General features: G+C 59.2%; 1 protein-coding gene across 1 annotated transcript in view; it reads left to right on the forward strand.

Moving 5' to 3' along the window:
• Positions 1–633: 633 nt before the first annotated feature.
• LOC116498745 (receptor-type tyrosine-protein phosphatase V-like) overlaps positions 634–18,673 on the forward strand; it is a 32,133-nt gene continuing 14,093 nt past the window's right edge. The window contains exons 1-20 of the mRNA XM_032203142.1: positions 634–1,164; positions 2,059–2,122; positions 4,208–4,474; positions 5,173–5,442; positions 5,947–6,213; positions 7,771–8,043; positions 8,323–8,583; positions 9,052–9,324; positions 9,872–10,141; positions 10,511–10,780; positions 11,208–11,480; positions 11,774–12,046; positions 12,377–12,646; positions 13,024–13,296; positions 14,016–14,288; positions 14,812–15,084; positions 15,773–16,042; positions 16,609–16,887; positions 17,113–17,247; positions 17,358–17,568. Of these exons, the coding sequence (XP_032059033.1) occupies positions 1,099–1,164; positions 2,059–2,122; positions 4,208–4,474; positions 5,173–5,442; positions 5,947–6,213; positions 7,771–8,043; positions 8,323–8,583; positions 9,052–9,324; positions 9,872–10,141; positions 10,511–10,780; positions 11,208–11,480; positions 11,774–12,046; positions 12,377–12,646; positions 13,024–13,296; positions 14,016–14,288; positions 14,812–15,084; positions 15,773–16,042; positions 16,609–16,887; positions 17,113–17,247; positions 17,358–17,568 (4,811 nt within the window). The 5' untranslated portion in view covers positions 634–1,098. The remainder of the gene's footprint in view (positions 1,165–2,058; positions 2,123–4,207; positions 4,475–5,172; positions 5,443–5,946; positions 6,214–7,770; positions 8,044–8,322; positions 8,584–9,051; positions 9,325–9,871; positions 10,142–10,510; positions 10,781–11,207; positions 11,481–11,773; positions 12,047–12,376; positions 12,647–13,023; positions 13,297–14,015; positions 14,289–14,811; positions 15,085–15,772; positions 16,043–16,608; positions 16,888–17,112; positions 17,248–17,357; positions 17,569–18,673) is intronic.

Raw genomic sequence — 18,673 nt, forward strand, 5'->3', positions numbered from 1 at the left:
CTCCGGGGTGGATGCATCACTGAGCCTCTTCCAGCGCTGTCCCAGCTCCCCAGCGCTGATGTGAAGCCAATGGCATCTCCGCCCGGAATCAGGGCTGGCACCCGGCCACGCGCCGCATGGCCCAGCACCACACAAAGCCCCGCGCACGGCTGGGGCACAGTGCTGCAAAGCATGGCTCCGACAAGCCTCACGAGCAGACAGGGCACAGCTCAGAGCCAGACAGTCCCTCAGGAGGGCAAAGCATGGATGGGACAGCTTCACAGCCCTCTCACCGTGTGTGTGCATCCCCCAGATCCCACCTGCCCGCTGTTGTTCAGGGCATCGCACGGAGGCACGCATCGCCCAGCTCACCCGGCACAGCCAAAGCTCCCCTTCCCCATCAGCTCCCCGCACAGAAATTCATGTGTAAACAGCTACAGGGTGCACAAACGTGCTTTGCACAGAGATGTCCAGCACCCGGACCCACGCGTGTGCCAAAGCTCCCTCCAACATCCGAGCCCGAGGCTGCGGGTGCCCTCCGTCCCTCCGTCCCTCCCCTTGCTGGGGGCTGGTTTGGGCACTCCCTTCCAGCGCAGAGCCGCCATCTGCCCTGTCCTGTCTCCTCCCCTCTCCTCCCCTCTCTGCACCAACTCCCACAACTCTGCACAACTCCTTCTGATGGCCAGGCAGGGCTCCAGGCGTGCAGACACCCAGGCACGGCCAGAGCCCCCTCTCCGAGCCCCCCGGCCGGCCGCTCCCTGGCCGCAGCACACACGCGCTCACGCGAGGACGACAGCGGAGCCACCGCAGAGGGACACAGCTCCACGGGAACAATAGCAAATGCACGCAGCGAGAGGCACACACACGCACACCCTGCACTTCTCCCAGCCCGGAGGCTCTGCTCGTGCCCAGGGACGGCTGGCAGCGCTGATGTGCGACGTGCCGGCACGCATCGCCCGGCCCCACTGATGCCATCCTGGCCCCCGAGCTTTGGGGGCATGCGGGGATGCAGCCCCTCACTGCCACGGGAGAAGGGGCTGGCTGGGGACAGCTGCTGCTGAGAAGCCCCCCCCCACATCCAGCTTGACATCCCTCTAATTTGCAGCCACCCTGGTCCCGATGAGACCACCGCTTCTGCCGCTGCTCGTCCTGTGGGTGCCGTGGCTCCTGGGAACCCTGGCAGAGGTAAGCCCTGGTTTCTCGAACCCCCCCCCACTCCCCGTTTGTCCATGCAGGCTCCTGGCTCCAGGCTTGCTGGCAGCAAGGGGCTCGCATAGTCCTACCCCGCTGAGGAATGACGGCATGTTTCTGGGCTGCCTCTTCCAGCCGTGCAGCTGCACCAAATTAGCGACGTTTGCAATTACGAGCTGGCTCTTTCCTCCGCTTCCCCCCTCCCTCGCCGTGCCCTCTCCCGGTGCCTGGGACCAGAGCACGCTCCTGCTGCCACGGCTGCGTGGCTGCTGGCCCCAGGAGCTGGGGCTGCCTGCTCCAACCGGGGGTCCCCAGCCCCTTCACCCCCCTCCTCGCACACCCGAAGCAGTGCTGGCAGTGGAGGGGACGGACAGAAATGAGTCAGCCAGCGGAGCCGAGGGGGAAATAACTCAAGAAAGATGATTGCTCCTCCGCGGTTTGTTGCGGGACAGGGAGTGGGCAGAGATATTTCCTTTAATGTGGAGGGAACTAGCCTCAACCTAAAGCAGGGCACACCCTGCAGCCTGTGGGGAGACGGGTGTCCTGCCAGCGTGCTCAGCACCCGCCGTGGTCAGAGGGGTGCTGGGTGCTCTGGTCCTCGCGGGCCAAGCCCTCACCGTGCAGCCTGCAGGGGATGGGGTCTGGGGTCCCTCTGACCCCCCCATCACGGCAGGGAGGGATATGGGGGCAGGGAGATGGCCAGGGCCATGCTCAGAGCTCGCTCACTACCCAGACCTTCCCCTTGCACCCTGGCTGTTTCGGTGGGGTGTCCTCGCCCTGTTTGCGTGGCACTGTGTAGGTCTGCAGTCCCACTTCTACTCGTGCTGGGTCTCAGCCCTGGCCACCCCACTTTGGCCACGTCTCACCAGTCTCCTTCTGTCCCCCTAGGGTGAGGGATGCAATCGGACAGTGCGGGCAGGGGCAGAGGGCCAGGATGCACCCAGCGACAGAGGTAAGCCAAAGCAAAGGGGTCCCCGGGCTGTGGAGGGTGGTTGTGGTGCTCAGGAGCAGGGAGATGAGCAGACATGATGGGCCAGGCACCTTGGAGTTTGGGGTAGCTTTCTAAATGTGCTGCTTTAGACTTTTTGCGGGCTGCGGATTGTGACCGGGGAAGGGGAGGGAGCCGGCCCCATCTCCTTCCAGCAACCAGCCTCATGGCAGCCACAGGAGCTCTTGCAGCAGAGATGAGCTTCAGGGGGACAGCAGGAGAGATGGACGAGGCTCCGAGCTCCCTCCTCCCCACAGAGCATCATCAGCAGGGGCACAGCCACGGGTGCCCTGCATGGAGCCCCTGGAGCCACCCAGGCAGGATGGTGCTCCCTGCTGTGTGCTCACCAGTCGGGGCATGGGATGGAGCAGGACATGGCTCTCAGTGGTGTGGTTAGGAGGGCTTGTGTACGGGGTGCGAGTGGTGTTGTGATCATGTCCTTGGGGCTGGAGGATGTCCCCTGCATGTGCTCGCTGTGGGGCGTTTGCACTGCAGAGGTGAAGAAGACGACTGCCGAGATGAAGGCAGGCAATTCAGGCTGTCAGAAACCTGAGCCAAGCAGGCAAACATGGGTGGAGAGCTCATACCTTCATGAGCTGACAGGGATCCTGCGGTGAAAAGCCAGCCCTGCGACCCCTGTGCAGGGTGAGATCCCTGTGGCCGTCCCTGGGAGGAACCAGCCCTGCCCTCAGCTCCCCATCGGCATCCCGCTGGCCCTTCCCAGCAGCCTGCTCCCAAGTCTGTGCTAGAACTGCTCAGGACAGGTGCTTGAGGGCCTTTCCCAGGGAGCTGGCTGGGGCTACGTGCTGCCCTTGTGGCCGTCTGGTTTTCCCATGTGCATCCATCTGCTGCATGAAGCTCTCCTCGGTGTGGTGGCAGGCACTAACTGCATTTCCTGCATTTCATTGCACGAAGTGGAAATTGCTTGCAGTTCTGAGAGCGTCACGCCTCCCTAGCTTTGTAGGAAGGGCACACGCTGCACCTGAGCAGTCCCAAAGGTGCTCTTGGCCCTGGGGCTCACCCTACACCACTCTTTGCTGAGTAAAGGCAGCCCCAAGCAGCTCTCTGGGACAATAGCTGTGCTTGTTTCGAGCTTTTGTGCCCTGCCAGATCTCAAGCAAGCCTGTTACAACATGTTGCACATCATAAATTTGAAGTGCTAATTCTTACACAAATGCCTTATTAGCACTCAAGCTGCTCTGATGTCTCCCAAAGGCTGAAAGCCATGGAGAGCTCGTCACTTGCAGCGAAGCTGGGGACGGGGAGCGCGTGGCAAATCTGCTAGCAGAGGCACGGCAAGGCAGAGACGGAGCCTGGCGGGGTCCTGCTGCCAGCTTGGCCCCGACAGACAGGTTGTGTCCAGCTCCTGTTTGTGCAGGTGGCTCCTGAGCAGCTCTGAGGGCGGGGATCCGATGGCAGTTTTGGCCACCGACCCCACAATTAGGCAAAACCCCGTGTGCCACTTCCTCATCCCCAGATGCACTCATCTGGACGCTACAGCACCGGTCCTGCTGCCGCGGCACGACCGAGGTGGGGACACACCTGGGCAGGGCACTGAGCAAACCCACAGCCCCTCCCCGTACACAGCACCCTGCTCTGCCCAAATCCACGTCCCCTCCCCGTACACAGCACCCTACTCTGCCCAAATGGGACTGGTTTGTCCCCAGCTTTGGGTCTGGTTCATCTGGGTGCTGCAGAGACCTGGGCTGATTTCTTGGCTCTCCCAGCCCAGGTTCATTTTGGCTCCATCTCAGCTGAGGTCTCAGGGCAGGAGCCTGCCCCTCTGCTCTATCCAGCCTGCTCACCCCGGCCATGGTTTTGTTTTTGCAAGCTGGGCCCAAAGCACTTCAACATCAACCAAGAAAATCCTGTAAGGTGAGGAGCAGGGCAGTCTGCCTCCTCAGGGCAACTCTTCTGCTGCAAACGTGGGGCTGTCTGATCAAAACAAGCGATGGCCTGCAGCCTTTGGAGTCCTTTTGCAATAGAAGAGATGCTCAGGACCTCTTTCACGTGGTGCACAGGGTTTTCCATATCTTCTTGCTTCTGCAGGGATGCTCCTGAACCTCAGCGTGAGCGACCACAGCCGGTCAGACTCCCTCCTTCTCTCCTGGGATGAGCCGGAGGGGGGTGCCGAGGGATATTCGCTCGCCCTCTCCTCCCTGGGGTCGGGCACGCTGCTGCAGAATGGATCTGCGGGACCCAACACCACCAGTTTCTGGTTCCACGGGCTGACCCCTGGCACATACTATGAGATCGAGGTGACAGCCACGCTTGCCTGCATGGACACCGCCAGGGAGACGGTCACAGCGCAGACAAGTAAGGGGTTTGCTTGGGACTGCAGACTCAAAGGGTCTGCGTGCTCCTGCCGGGGATCGCCCCACTGTTTTGGAGGGTGTGAAGCACAGAGTGGGCCTGTGAATCCATGGGGAGGTTGGGCACGTCCTCACAGCTGCAAGGGTTAGGATTCTTCCCTGATGCCCAGGGCCCAGGGGGTCGCTCCTGAATCCATGTGGAGGGTTGGTCCTACCCCTGCACTCTGAAGTTCAGGCCATGTCTCCTGGGGTAACACAGCTAGTGATGGAGTGAGGTGTGATGAGGACCCAATGGAGAGCTGGGGGCTTGCAAGAAGTCATGCCTGGAGGTTTAGGAAGAGCTACGAGGAAGCAGCATCTGCTCCAAGATTTGGGGACATCCCTGCCAGTCATTGTCAGACCAAGCCTTGTCCTAGACCCTCCTTGGCTCATGTAAAGGAGAATGGGGATGACAGCAGCATCTCCGGAAGGTCCTTGAGTAAATCAGGTGCAGGTGGAGGTAGAAAAACTGCAAAAAGCCAGCAGGGCTGAAGGGCAGGGCTCGGCCAGGAGAAGGGATGGTTTCAGACAGCTCAGTTTGGTTTCAGATAGCATCTGTCTGATGGTTTCAGGCAGCTTGGAGGGTAGGTCTGTCCCACCAGCTCCTGAGCGAGCTGGCGGCGAGACAACCAGCCAAATCCATCCATGCCACGTCTGATTCAGGTCCCTCACCCGTCCGCAACCTGAGCCTGAGCAGCAGCGGGAGCTCGGCCGCGCTGCACGCCTCCTGGGAGCAGGCCAGCGGGCAGCGGGACGGCTACCACCTCGCCCTCTACCACGGCGACTCCCAAATGCTTGTGAGAAATGTGTCCGTCCTGCCAAACGCCTCCACCTTCCTGTTCGACGGGTTGCTGGCTGGCAGCGAGTACACCCTGAAGGTCAGCACGCTGGCTGGACCCAGCCAGGCCAGCACCAGTATCCACCAGTGGACAGGTAGGGAGGGACTGGTTTGGCAGGAGGGGTGTAGCACATGTGCTGGCTGGGCTGGGAATTGGATTCCAGGCTCAGGGTGGGCATCTTGTGTAGGGTGGGGAACAGCCGGGAGCTTTTTGCATCGCTGCTGTGTGCTGAGGGAGGCAGAAAGGGCCACCAGAGCCACCAGTGTGGCAGGACCTTACATATCCGTCCTGCCTCGCATGACCCCACAGCTTGGGTTTCTCTGCTCTGTGGCACCACGGGAGAAGGGTAACCAGCAAAAGGCTTTGGTGGGTGGGAGCTGCAGGGATGTTGCATTATCTGGGCTGCTGCAGGCTCAAAATATCTGGAGGAACCTCAGGAGCCCCACAGCCCACCTGGGAAGGGACACGGGCGAGACAACCCTCAGCAGACCCCTGCCAGACCCTGAGGGTTGTAGGAGACCTTGCTGTGGCTGGGAGCAGGGTGGTGGGACCCCCCTGTTCCCCTGTGCACTGCCAAATCTCACTGCTTTCCCCACAGCACCCTCCATCCCCACCCAGCTGAGGCTCAGCCCCGGCTCCAGCACCAGCCTCTTGGCCTCCTGGGCGGGCGCTGAGGGGGCCGCTTGGCTGCACCTTGTGCTCCGCAACCTCCTCACGCAGACGGTGACCAAGACCCTGTCGGCCAAGAGAGGTCTCACCAGCTACACCTTCCAGCACCTCCACCCAGGCACCCAGTACTGGCTGGGGCTGAGCGCCGTGGCCGGGCCCTACACCGTGGACGGGCCCAACGCCACGGCCTGGACGTGTGAGTAAAGGTGGAAGGGGCATTGGGGACCTCGGTGGCCTTGCTCTTCTCCTTGCCTCTGGTCCAGCTGCTGAATGTGGAGGTCTCCTGCCACAGTGCTTTGTGTAGAGGGCAAATCTGCTGCTTGGATCCGATCCTAAGCCACCCCAGGACCCAGCTGTGGGGAGCTGTGATGGCAGAAAAAGGGGACGGAGCCCGTGGGGTGGGAATGTTTGACGACACGTGAAGCTTGGACAAGCCTTAGGGCAACACAGACACCCAGTGCAGGGGAACCATTGCAGAAAGAGGGCTGCAGTCAGGATGGCCCCCAAGGAATCAGTGGGCAGGGGACAGCTCTTTAACTGAGCTGAGCCAGAGGTTTCTGGAGGGGAATTGATCTTTGGTTCCCTTTCAGTGCTGTCACAAGCATGCTCTGGTAGCACCAGATAAATTCACCCCGATGGATGCTTCTGATGAGGCGGGTGCTGTGCAAACACAGCCACAGAAGCAAACTCTGGTAGATCAAGACTCTGAGGGTAGTGCTCCCAGACCCCAGCCAGCTGCCCCATCACCCCCTGCCTGCACCTTCTGACCCCAGGTGATGGCCCCAAGGGTGGCTGGCTCCCCCCCGTGGCCCTCGTTCGCTGCCATCGCCATGTCCCTAGCAGTGGGAACAGGGCTGGCCCCGTATTCGCTCTCCCAGACCTTCCCAGGAAACCAGAGGAAAAATGGAGAGAGCGATCCAAGGCCTGGACAGCACAAGGACTCCTGAAAATGAGTTCAGAATGAACGCCAGGCAAGCGCCGGCTCTCTCTAGTGATGAGCAAATTAGAGAAATGCCAAACTGCAGGCTCAGGAGAGCTGTGCCCAGCGGCTCGTCCTGGCCCCGCGCCGCTCACTGCCAGGCACACGTGTAAGGACAGGGTGCCACCAGACTGCAGGTCTCCAGCTCTGCCAGTCTGGGAAGCCAGAGCCTGCTGACTGCTGACTCCGCAGCTGGGATTTTGGAAGATCTCCACACTCCCAGCTGTTTTTTTTTTCTGCTCTGGAGCGAGCCTGACTCAATCCCCGCAGTCGCTGTCTGCAGCTCTGACCTACCCGGCTGCACGGACATCCCAGTGCCAGACGAACAAGCCAGGGCAGCCGGCCAGTTCGATCCAGGCCAGTTCCTGGGAATATCAGCAAGCTCATACAACTGGAGATGAAGGGGCCCTTCAGGAATTTCACAGCAGGGCTGCCAGCTTCATCTGAGCTCCGCTAAACCAGGAATGATTGCACTGGGGAGTGGAAACAGCATGCTCTAAAACGATGTCTAAGGCTGGATGTAACCCTGGAGACAAGGAAATAGGGAGAGAGGCTCCAGGGTACATGGGGAGATCTTAGGGTCTTGCATGGCACCTGCTCACACTATTGCTTTTCTGTTTTGACCGAGCAGTGCAGGACTGTATGCCCTATATGCTGGTGTGCCCAACACCTTGGTGCTGACAGTCCTAAATTACAACCAAGACAGCAAGCCCTGGGTTTTGGGTCCAGAGCACCCCATAACCTTGACCACCACCCTGTTCCCTTCCCTTCCAGACCCCCTGAGCCCCACCAATGTGACCCTGAGCAATGCAGAGGAGCAGAGCTCCTTGCAAGCCCACTGGAGCACCCCGGCAGGAGAGAGGGACTTCTACCTGGTGACGCTGCGGGAGGCAGAGGACGGCGCTCCGGCAAGGAACATCTCCGTTGGGGGAGACAGCGGTCACGTCACTTTCCATGGGCTGAGCCCTGGGAAGCAATACTCTGTCCAGGTGACAGCGGTGGCTGGCCCTTACCGGGCTTCTGCCCACAGCGCAGCAGCCTGGACACGTAAGCAGAAAGCCAAAGTGTGTTTTTTTCTGGGGTATTTTTGGTGCCCTGTGGAGGGGCTGAGCTCTTGCATGCAGGAGGCTGGTGGGCCAGCAGGGGGGATTGAAGTGGGGGCAGAAATGGATTTAAAAGACGTTTAGATGTAGAGCTTAGTGGTATGGTTTAGTGGAGGACTTGTTAGTGTTAGGTCAGAGGTTGGACTCGATGATCTTGAGGTCTCTTCCAACCTAGAAATTCTGTGATTCTGTGATTCTGTGACATTGTCCTTGTCCCTTGCAGAGCCACTGGCACCATCGGGAGTGAGCCTGTCCAGCCTGGGCAGCCCCTACAGCCTTCTGGCCAGCTGGGAGGAGGCAACGGGAGAGGGCTACCTGCTGGCCCTAGGCCCTGTGGAGCACCCAGGGGAGAACAGCTCGGTGCTCAGAGGTGTCACCAACTTCACCTATGAGGGCCTGAGCCCTGGGACCCTCTACACCTTTGAGGTCAGCACTGTGGCTGGCCCCTACACATCCGCACCCCGGCGTGTCACCAACTGGACATGTGAGTCTCACCATGGCCAGCCCCGGGGTTCCCACTCGGTCCTGCCCTTTTCCCTCTTGTTGTGCCTCAAGACATGTCACAGCATGGGAGTTTTGCAACTTCACCCCATAAAAAGTCCCTCCTCAGCCCCGCTTTGGTGGCACTGTTAAGGTTGGATCTGCCCCGAACCACCTCTCTGCTGCCCTGGTCCACACCATTTCTCCCTCCTCCAGCACCAGGGCAGCCCTCTCCTACCATGCCAGTTTGGATTCTGTGCTGGTCCAGTCTCTGGGCATGTTCCCCCCCCCCCCCCCGCCAAACTGACCTGTGGGTGTCAGTGGGGCTGATGGTGGCCCGCTCAGACCCCACAGGTGGCCAGAGGACCCTGGCGTGGGTGCTCCTAGTGAAGGGAAAAGAATCTGGGGCTGCACCTCTGCCTGGCGACCCCAGTTTAGGAGCAGCTGTGACTTTAGCCCTTACCTGTCCTAGATCCTTTGCCCCCGGAGCAGCTGACCCTGAGCAACCAGGGCCACAGCACCTCTCTACAAGCCTCCTGGAGAGCAGCTCCTGCTGGCAACACCGGCTACACAGGCACCCTCTGGGAAACCAAATCCCAGGAGCAGGTCGGGAACGTGTCTGTGGGGAACAACTGGACAAACGTCACCTTTGAGGACCTGGTCCCTGGGCGACAGTATACACTGGAGATGGCTGCTCTGGCTGGGCCCTACAGATCCAGCGTGCGATCAACGACCGAGTGGACATGTGAGTGCGTAACGCCCTCCCCAGCCCTCCTGCAGGCTGCAACCAGACCCTGGCCAGGGAGAGCAGAGATCTTGTGGCATGGAAGCAAGGCAGAACGTGGACCGTGTGTAGCAGGGACCCAGGGGCAGGGCTGGACAGACAGACAAAGAACGAGTGGCAGAAGAAGCAGAGCCCCAGGTTGGCAGCGAAAGGGTCCTCAGTGCATCACAGAATGGGAAAACATTACCAAATGCCACCCAGCAGGCAGGGTGGGGACGCACTCCCACGTCTGTTGTAGGGCAGACTATTATTAATGAGTTCAGACTATTCTGGGGTTTGATTTGCCAGGGCTGGTGATGAAAGCCCACTGGGCACAAGCAGCTGAGGGTGCCCAGTATGAGTGCATGCTGGCAGAGGCCCCTTTTTGTGGTCAGCTGTTGTATTCCCAGCTCCTTTCTGAAGCTGTCTCCCAAAACAAAAAGGCTGTAACTCGTCCTGGGGCAGCTCCTGTGCCAGCCCATCGCCTGCACCACGACTGCTGCTCACTGCTTGCTGTCTCCTCTCTCAGATCCACTGGCTCCATCCGGCGTGACCCTGACCAACACCCGGCGGCCGCTGGGACTCTCAGCCTTCTGGGACAAGGCTGCTGGCGACGTGGATCAGTTCCACCTCCAGCTCTACAGCAAGAGCCATCCGATGCAGAGGAACATCTCCGTGGGGCCAAACACCCACAACTTCACCTTCCTGGGGCTGTCCCCCGGCGTTCAGTACTTCCTGAAGGTGACGGTCCTCGCTGGCCCATACAGGTCCTCGTCACACTTTGCCACCGAGTGGACATGTGAGTGAAGAGTGGCCCCAGCCTCCTGCAGGGACAGGGCAGCCTGGTGCTGCCCGCAGGGCTCGCAGTGACATGGACGTGCCCAGGCCACCTCTGGAGGGAGGCTCCAGGGAGAGCTGTACGATCCATGCTCCTGGGAATGGGAGCGTGTGTCATGAGCTAGGTGCTGCGTGCTGGCTGCTGGGCCTCCAAAAATGCACCCTGGGGACGTGCACGGGCAGCTTGCACAGGGAGCCAGCAAGGGGCGAGCTGGCAGTCAGCTGTCCACACTTCTCCTTTAGCCCTGTGCAGAGGTGTGGGCTGGGTCCTGACCTCTCCATCTGCTTCCCTTCACCAGCTCACAGATTTCCGCGCTGTGTTTCCTCCTAGATCCCCTGTCTCTGGCTAACGTGAGCGCACAGCCTGGCCGGAGTCCCCAGGAGCTGCACGTGAGCTGGGTGGAGTCAGGCGGTGGCAGAGACCACTTGGTACAGCTCTCGGTGGCCGAGTCCCTGTCCATCATCAGGAACGTGTCTGTCCCCCGTGGAGTGACCCACCTTGACCTGGAGGGGCTGGTGCCGGGCTCCCGATATCGGGTGGAGATCATTTCGCAGGCTGGGCCTCACCGCACCTCCTCTCAGACCGCCATCGGCTACACAGGTAGGGAGGCAGCCCCTCTGTGTGTCCCAGTCCTGGTGGCCAACCTGGAGAGGGGCTGGGGGCCAAAGGGAGCCCCAGGGCTGTCCTGCAGCAGGGTCCTGTGCCCACGTCCCCGCAGCACCACTGGTGCCCGTCTCCTGCTCAGGATGCTGGGACCCGCGCTCATTCTGGGCCCAGGGGTTCAATGGGGCACACTGGGAGCCTGCCCCACACGTTGGGACAGGGACTCTGGGGCCATGGTGGTGACTTGTGTTATCACCTGGGATGGAGGGAGCAGCTTGGACCTGGGAGCAACCTGCTGCTCTCAGCACTTTTTAGGCAACATTTTCATTGCTCACGGTTCTGCAGCTCCCAGCTTCATTCCCAAATGAGCATCAGTCCTGAGCATCCCAGGTTTATCCCCTGTAATGCCTTTTCTCTCCCGCAGTCCCACTACCTCCACTTGCCCTATCAGCAAGCCCTGTCGGCACTGCCTGGGCTCTGGCTGTGCACTGGGAGACCCCTCCTGGGCAGAGGGATGGATACCTGCTCAGCGTGCACGAGGAAGGCTTGTCCTCACCTGCAAGGAACCTGGAAGCAGGGAAAGACAGCACCAACATCACCCTGGGGCGGCTGGCACCAGGGACTTGCTACCTTGTTGAGATCTGGGCAGTAGCCGGCCCCTACCGCTCCCTCCCCAGGAACATCTCTGGGTGCACAGGTGAGCACCCTCAGCACCCTCAGGTGATGCAGGTGGGGGAGCTGCAAGGAGCCCCAGGAGGGATGGGATCTGTGTTCGGAGGAGGACTGGAGGTCACCATGGTCTTTTTCTCGATGTTGCTGGCTTGCAGTCATCTCCTGCCTCTTGCAGCCTTCTTGCACCAAGGGGCACAGGGCACTTTCTGGGCTGTTGTGCTGGCTGCCTGGGGAAAGCAAGGCTTTTCTGGGGATTTTGTTGCATGTTCAGAACTGGACCTTTTTTTCTCCAACTCGTATATTTGTCTTTCCTTGCAGTTCCTGCTGCTCCAACAAACCTGAGCCTTACCAACCCAGGCAGCTCCTCGGAGCTTCACGCATGGTGGAACAAGCCCCCTGGCAGGAGGGACCACTACCGTGCTGTTCTGTACAGCCTCACCACCCACAGAAGGGAGCGGGTCCAGATCCTGAGTCAGGATGCCCAGAACATCACCTGGACTCACCTGGAGGCAGGCAGCAAGTTTGCTCTGCAGGTCTTTGCCGTGAAAGGCTCCTTTGAAGCCTCCTCCACCAACATCACCCAGTGGACGTGTGAGTCTGAGGGGTTGGGTTGAGCACAGGGCTCTCCACTGTGCCCCATAGCCCCCATTGGAGCCCTGTGGAGCACCCACCACCACCTTCCCCATCCCAACCCCTCCTTGCTGTGCACACTCATCCTTTTTGCTTGCTGTGCTTGGAGCCCTGCACTCTGACTGCTCGTTTGCTCCCATCCTTCTCTCTGGGAGGACCTCTGGTGGCCACCCAGCCCCCTGCTTGGTGCATGAGCACCCACCCAGCCAGGCAGCCAGCTCCCAGCACTATGGCACACAGCAGGGGCTGACCCTCTCCTCTTTTTTTTTTTTTTTTTTTGTTTGTTTCCAGATCCCTTGGCCCCTGCCAACTTCACCCTGAGCAGCCCCTCTGCCTCAGCACTGCGGGCATCCTGGGCAGCCACGGGGCACGGAGCAGAGGGCTACGTGGTAGAGCTCCACGACACAGCCTCCAGCAGTGGTGCTGAGCACACGGCGCTGGCTGGGGATGCCAGGAGCCACACCTTCAAAAACCTGAACCCTGGCACCCGCTACAGCGTGGCGGTGAGAGCCACGGCTGGGCCCTACCACACCAGCACCCCAAACCTCACCCACTGCACACGTGAGTATGATGCGGCCGGGTGTCCTCCACTCATTCCCAGTTCGAGTCGGAGGCCATACTGGTCCAGCCAGATCCTGCCTTCCTCTCCCATCCACACAAGTGCCTAGTGCTCATGCCCTGATGGGTGCAGCACTGGGGGGGTCTGTGCTGGACCCCATGGCCTGGCCACCCACACCCAAGCAGCCATCCACATGCAGCCCTAGGGAGGAGGCAACCCTTTGAGGCAGCTGCCAGAGAGCCAAGAGCAAAGCCACCCTTTGGGACCTTGCAGGGCAGACCCACCTCCTGTAGCACCTGGGGCTTGGCACGGAGATGGAGCAGCTCCTCTCCTTCTTCCCAGACATGGCTCCTGCCAATAAGCTGTATTTTCTCCCCAGGACCACTGCCCCCCGTTTCTGTGAACTGGCTGGGCACGGGGCACCCCGACAGGCTGAGCGCGTCCTGGGGAGCTGCAGCCGGGGGGCGAGACGGCTACAGGCTGACCCTGTACCACACCAAGCTGGGCACCGTGGCAGCTACAGCCTCAGTTGGGAGAGACACCCACAACTTCACCTTCACGGGCCTGGCCCCAGGATGCCAGTACTCCCTGGAGGCCAGTGCCACAGCTGGACCATACCAGGCAGCAGCACCCAACGTCAGTGGCTGGACGCGTGAGTGCCCAGAGGACTGTCCCCTGCAGAGGGGTGGGAGAGGCTGCACTGTGCAGCCCTGGAGAGGTCTGGGAGGCTTATAGGGGATCTGGTGCCTTTGGAGGTGTGCATACCCACGTGCATGGGTGCAAAGTGCTGGTGACATGCAGGGTTACCCAGCCGTGCCCACATGGGGACATCCCCTGCCCAAGCAGTCCCATCTTCCTGTACACCCAAGCATTTGCACCCTTGTTGAGTCTCCTCCAGCAGGTAGAAACCACGTTCCCATAAAAGTCTGTGAATCAGAGCAGTAGAAGAGGGTCATCCACCTCTTTCTCCCAGTAGAACAGGTCTCTGCTCTGGAGATGGATGAGCCCAACCCCTCTGCCCACTCAGAAGCATTTTAAGGCTGCATGAGGTTTCGACAAGCCTTCTGCCAGTTCTGTGTGCTGGAGGATGTGTGCATACACCTGTGGCAAGGTCTGGCAGCTGGGCATGGGGAGGAGAGTGTGAATAGGATGTGGATGAAGAAGGGTTGGTGAGTGAGGGACCACAAAGGGGAGAAATTAGGTGAGGTGGGAAGGGGATGGAGAAGAAAAGTCAGGAGTTGGAGTGTGCCAGTGTGGCCCTGCATATCCAGACCTTAGGGAGCACCAATCCTGCCCCACAGCATCCCACCAAGCATCTCTTTCCTTCTGCCTGGCCTCCAATCCCTAATACCAGGTCTGGTGACTCCCCAGGCCCGCTGCCCCCGGCTGCTGTGCGCTTGCTGAGCACGGGGCACCCCGACAGGCTGAGCGCGTCCTGGGGAGCCGCGGCCGGGGGGCGAGATGGCTACAGGCTGACCCTGCACCACGCCAGGCTGGGCACCGTGGCAGCTACGGCCTCAGTTGGGAGAGACACCCACAACTTCACCTTCACGGGCCTGGCCCCAGGAAGCAAGTACGTGCTGGAGGTGGTCTCTGTAGCTGGGCCCTACCGGACACCTGCAGGGAATGTCAGCAACTGGACGTGTGAGTAGTGGGGTTGGAGGGTGATTTTGTGCCTTGCTGGGTGTGGGTGTAGCCTGTGTAGGATTGTAGCAAAAGGTATGGCCCCACTGACCCGCATGGAGACCACGAGCCCTGCCTCAACCCAAGGGCACATCAGTGCCATGGCACTGAGCAGGGCTCTGCCCACCCTCGCCGTCAGCTCCCCCAACCTAGATGAGGGCGGCTGCATCTCTGGGAGCTGAACACCAGAGAAGAAGCTCACTGGGAGCAGCAGGATGGGGGTGTTCAGCTCCCACCTCCAGCTGGCTGGGTGCACCCTCCTTGCCCATCTTGGTGGCTTGCTGCAGCCAAGACAAGGCTGTCTCTGTTCAGCCAGGCACCGCTTGAGGCTTGCAGAAGCTGCCTCCAGGGTGGTGGGTGCAGCCATCCAGCCGAGACAAAGAGCCCTGTTTTGCATGGTCCATCCCTTCCGATGACACTGCCAGTGACTGAGCAATGTCCTCAGACCCTTCACTGATACATGATGCTCATCCTCTCTCTCCAGATCCCCTGGCACCCCAAAACGTGTACATGACGAACCAGGGGTATCCCAACAGGCTGAGTGTGTCCTGGAGAGCTGAACCCCACGGACAGGATGGGTACAGGCTCCTCCTGTATTACTCGGGATCGGGTATTTTGGCAGCCAACACATCTGTGGGGAAAGGCACCAGCAAATTCACCTTTTCTGGCCTGGCTCCGGGACAGAAATACCTGCTGGAAGTGGTGTCCATGGCAGGGCCCTACGCAGCCTCCGCAGAGAACATCAGTGACTGGACGAGTAAGTGGTGGGAGCTGGGGGTTGTGCGTGATGCTCAGCCCTCCCCAGCTGGGCAGGCTCAGCTCCTGCAGAGGGAAGGGGCAGGGCTGGGGCTGGGAATGTTGTCTGGAAGCTGCAGGTATGGCTCTAGCAGTGGGATCGTGGTCTGGGTGAGCCAGCGGAGGGGAGAACAGGCAATACAGCTGCCCTTTGGTACCTCACCATCCCCACTGCCTTTCTCCCAGGCACTCAGAAAATTCCTGGCATGGGAAATATGGGGAAGCCAGGCTTTTTTTTTTTTTTTTTTTCAGGAATGTGGAAATTGCAGATAAGCACAATAAGCCTTTTCATGTGCTTATCCCCACAGTCCCTGCACTTTGCTTGGGGAATCCAGAGGTCTCTGCTCCCACGCTCAGCCAGCCCCTTGCAGGGTATTGGGAGTCACATGCGGGGCCATTCAGGCAGGTCTCTGATGCAACTTGCCAGTTAGCGAGAGGAATAAGCCACCTCCTCATGCTCATCACTCTGCTTGTCCTCCTATTGCCATTTAAAAGCCGTTTCTGGTAGTGGCAGCCAGCAGCTGCAGGAGTGTTATCACTGAGCACACAAAGCTTCCCTGCATATTTCCCATCTTCTGCTTGTACCTCTGCACATGCAAGAGAGGGCCTGGCATCCCAGTAACTCTCCCCCGGTGTGGTTTTCCTTGCAGTCCCCTCGGTTCCCAAAAACCTCTCTGCGGTGGCGGAAGGGAACAACACAATGCTCATCTCCTGGGACAGTGTCCCTGGCCAGCAGGACGACTGCCAGCTGTGGCTGCGAGACCCCAGGAATGGCTCGCTGCCCTCACGGCATGCTCTCACCAAAGGACAAGTCCAGCACCTCCTGCAGGGGCTGGTGCCAGGGAGGAACTACTCCGTCTCCTTGAGCTGCGTGGCCGGGCCCTACTGGAGCAGCACCAAGCCCTTGGCGGTGCCACTGGGTTCGTATGCACTGCTTTGGGGCTGGGAGGGCTGAGAAATGCCTGGGGAGGGCTTCAGGCTGAATCAACCCTTGGGGTTCAGCAGCAGGGTGCAAGTTTTCCTGGTGGGAGGTACAGGAGAGCAGCAAGGTGACCCCTCCAGAAGCCATCAGCTCCCTAAACCCCACTACTTCCCATAATCTGGTAGCCTGGCTACTGGTAAAGCAAAGCAGACTCTGCAGAGAGGTCCATTGAACTGCTTCTCTTAAAAGCCATCTCCTGCTCAGGCCCTGACCCACTCACCTTGTCCTGTGGCCCTTGGCGCAGAAGTTTCCTGAGCCACAGATGTCATCGGATCATATCCAGAGTTGGACCCACAAGGATCATCCAGTCCAACTCCTGGGTCCCCAAAGGACCACCCAAAAAATCAGACCATGTCTGAGAGCGTTATCCAAACACGTTGAGCTCTCCCACTGACCCAGGGACTGGCAGCACAGGACTGTGATGGTGACACCTGCTCTGGGGCTAGGTTTTCTCTGTCCCAGTACGTTCAGGGCCTGCCATATCCAGGGCTGTCTCCTTCGCAGAGCCAAACCCAGTGGAGGATGTGCAATGCCTACCGGAGTCCAGGAGCCTTTTTTTGAACTGGACCAGCTCTCTGGGAGACGTGGAGGCTTATGAGGTGGTGACAGAGAGACTCTCCGACAGACCCCCTGCCTCCAAGTACATCGTGAGCGTTCCTACGAGCACAGCCAGGCTGGAGGGGCTGGGCCCAGACTCCTCGTACCGAATCACCATCAGCACAGTGGGCATGAATGCCATGAGGAGCCAGGCTGTGCCTTTGCTCTGCAACACAACAGTGGAGGGTGAGTGCCCTTCTTTTCCACAGCCTTGCCACAGACCCCAGGAGAGGACGGTGGGTGTTGATAATTAGACCTGGGGACTTCTTCAGACATCTCTGAGCCCTGCGTGCCTTGCACTGCTGAGGGTCAGGGCGCTGGGTGGTGATGCCAGGAGCTGCCACGTGTTGAGCAATCGGTCTGTGGGAGCAGGGCACACTAACAGGCTGTGCTTTCTGCTTCCTCTTCCAGCCCTGCCACCACCCCTACGAGCAGACGTCTTCCAGGTCGAGGCCAGCTCCACAGTCATCATTTCATCCGACCTGTTCAGCGAGGAGAATGGCCAAATCGAGTACTATGGTGTTGTCGCTACCACTAATGATTCACGTAAGTGTCCCTGTGCATTCGGAGCTGCAGTGGTTCCCCAGCAAGAGGGCAGCAAGTCCTCTGCACACCACGTCCATGTTACCTCTGTCCTCTTGTATGTTCCCCTTCAGTGCTGAGGCCCACCCAGGAAACCATGTCCAGCACCTGGTATGACCACTACTACGGGACAGAGGACTCCTACCTGGCTGTGCTAATCCCCAATCCATTCCACCCAAGCCCCAGGAGATCCCCTGAAATCTGGCGAGTGCCGGTGGGAACAGAAGATTGTGGCCAGTCCAGGGCAACGTGCAACGGGAAGCTGAAAGCCAATGAGCAGTACAGGTGAGAGATGCCAGCCTCCCTCCTGAGGGGCTGCAGGACAGAAGGGACCCCACAAGACCCCTGCAAGGTGCCAGCAGTGCCCTCACTCTCACCTCACCCTCGTACTCTGCAACCCCCCAGGGGCAGAGCCCGGGGTTTGCTCGGCCAAGCAGCATTTGAGGGATGCAAGGGCTGTCACATTGGAGGATGTTGGTGGAAGTGGGCAAAGAGAGGGAGAGCAGAAACAAAAGTCGAGGCTGACAAGGGCTGTGTAGGTTGTCTTGGGAGCTGGATGGTTGTCCACCTCGAGATTAAGACTGGAAATGGGTGCTGGTACTTGGATGTGACGCAGAGCCCACACGCACACAGGGAGTGGGGACATTAGTTCAAATGGTGCCTACACAGCGGGGGTCCCAGAGGTTGAGGGTTGCAAAGTGCACAGCCTAAGGTTCAAATTCCTCATGAGGCATGCACACACACAGATCACAAGGTCCATAAATTCACAGTCTTATTCGACAGTAAATAAAATACAGCAGCATGAATGCACAAGCATACATATTTTATTGTAGGGCTCCTTTAAAATATTTGCTGGTAAAACAAGATTTCTTCTGCAAACAAAGAATCATTTCTTTAGGCAGTCCGTTGTTAATAGGGGCCATATCTCCAGGCACTCCTGACAAAGGGTCCTCCAGAAATCTAGAAGATTGTCCCTCTCCAATTTAAAGGAGCATATAGCAAGGATGGCTGAATAATGATAGAAGTCTCAGAGCTTTGGGAAAAGAGAGGAATAACTTGAGAGAGTGTGTGCATGACAAGAGAGCCTCGCTTTCTCATATGAGTAAAATGTGGAGGCTTAGATCTGCCCTTAAGTTTAGGGGGAGTGGAGTCCAGGTCCCTGGTGCCAGGTTTGGACCTGCTGGCTCTCCTGCCTTTCTTATTTTCTTCTGATTCTCTTTCTACTTCTGCTACGTGCAGACTTCATGCTTACACACACACAAAAAAAAAAAAAAAAAGTAAATTGGAGCCATTTGAGATGTACACGTGTTACCAAACAGGGACTCAAGCACCCTGTTTGGGCCAGCACTGGCAAAGAATAAAGGTCGATGTCAGCACAGGCCTGAGTCAG

Source organism: Aythya fuligula, chromosome 25 (assembly GCF_009819795.1).
Source record: "Aythya fuligula isolate bAytFul2 chromosome 25, bAytFul2.pri, whole genome shotgun sequence".
NCBI classification, from domain to species: Eukaryota; Metazoa; Chordata; class Aves; order Anseriformes; family Anatidae; genus Aythya; species Aythya fuligula.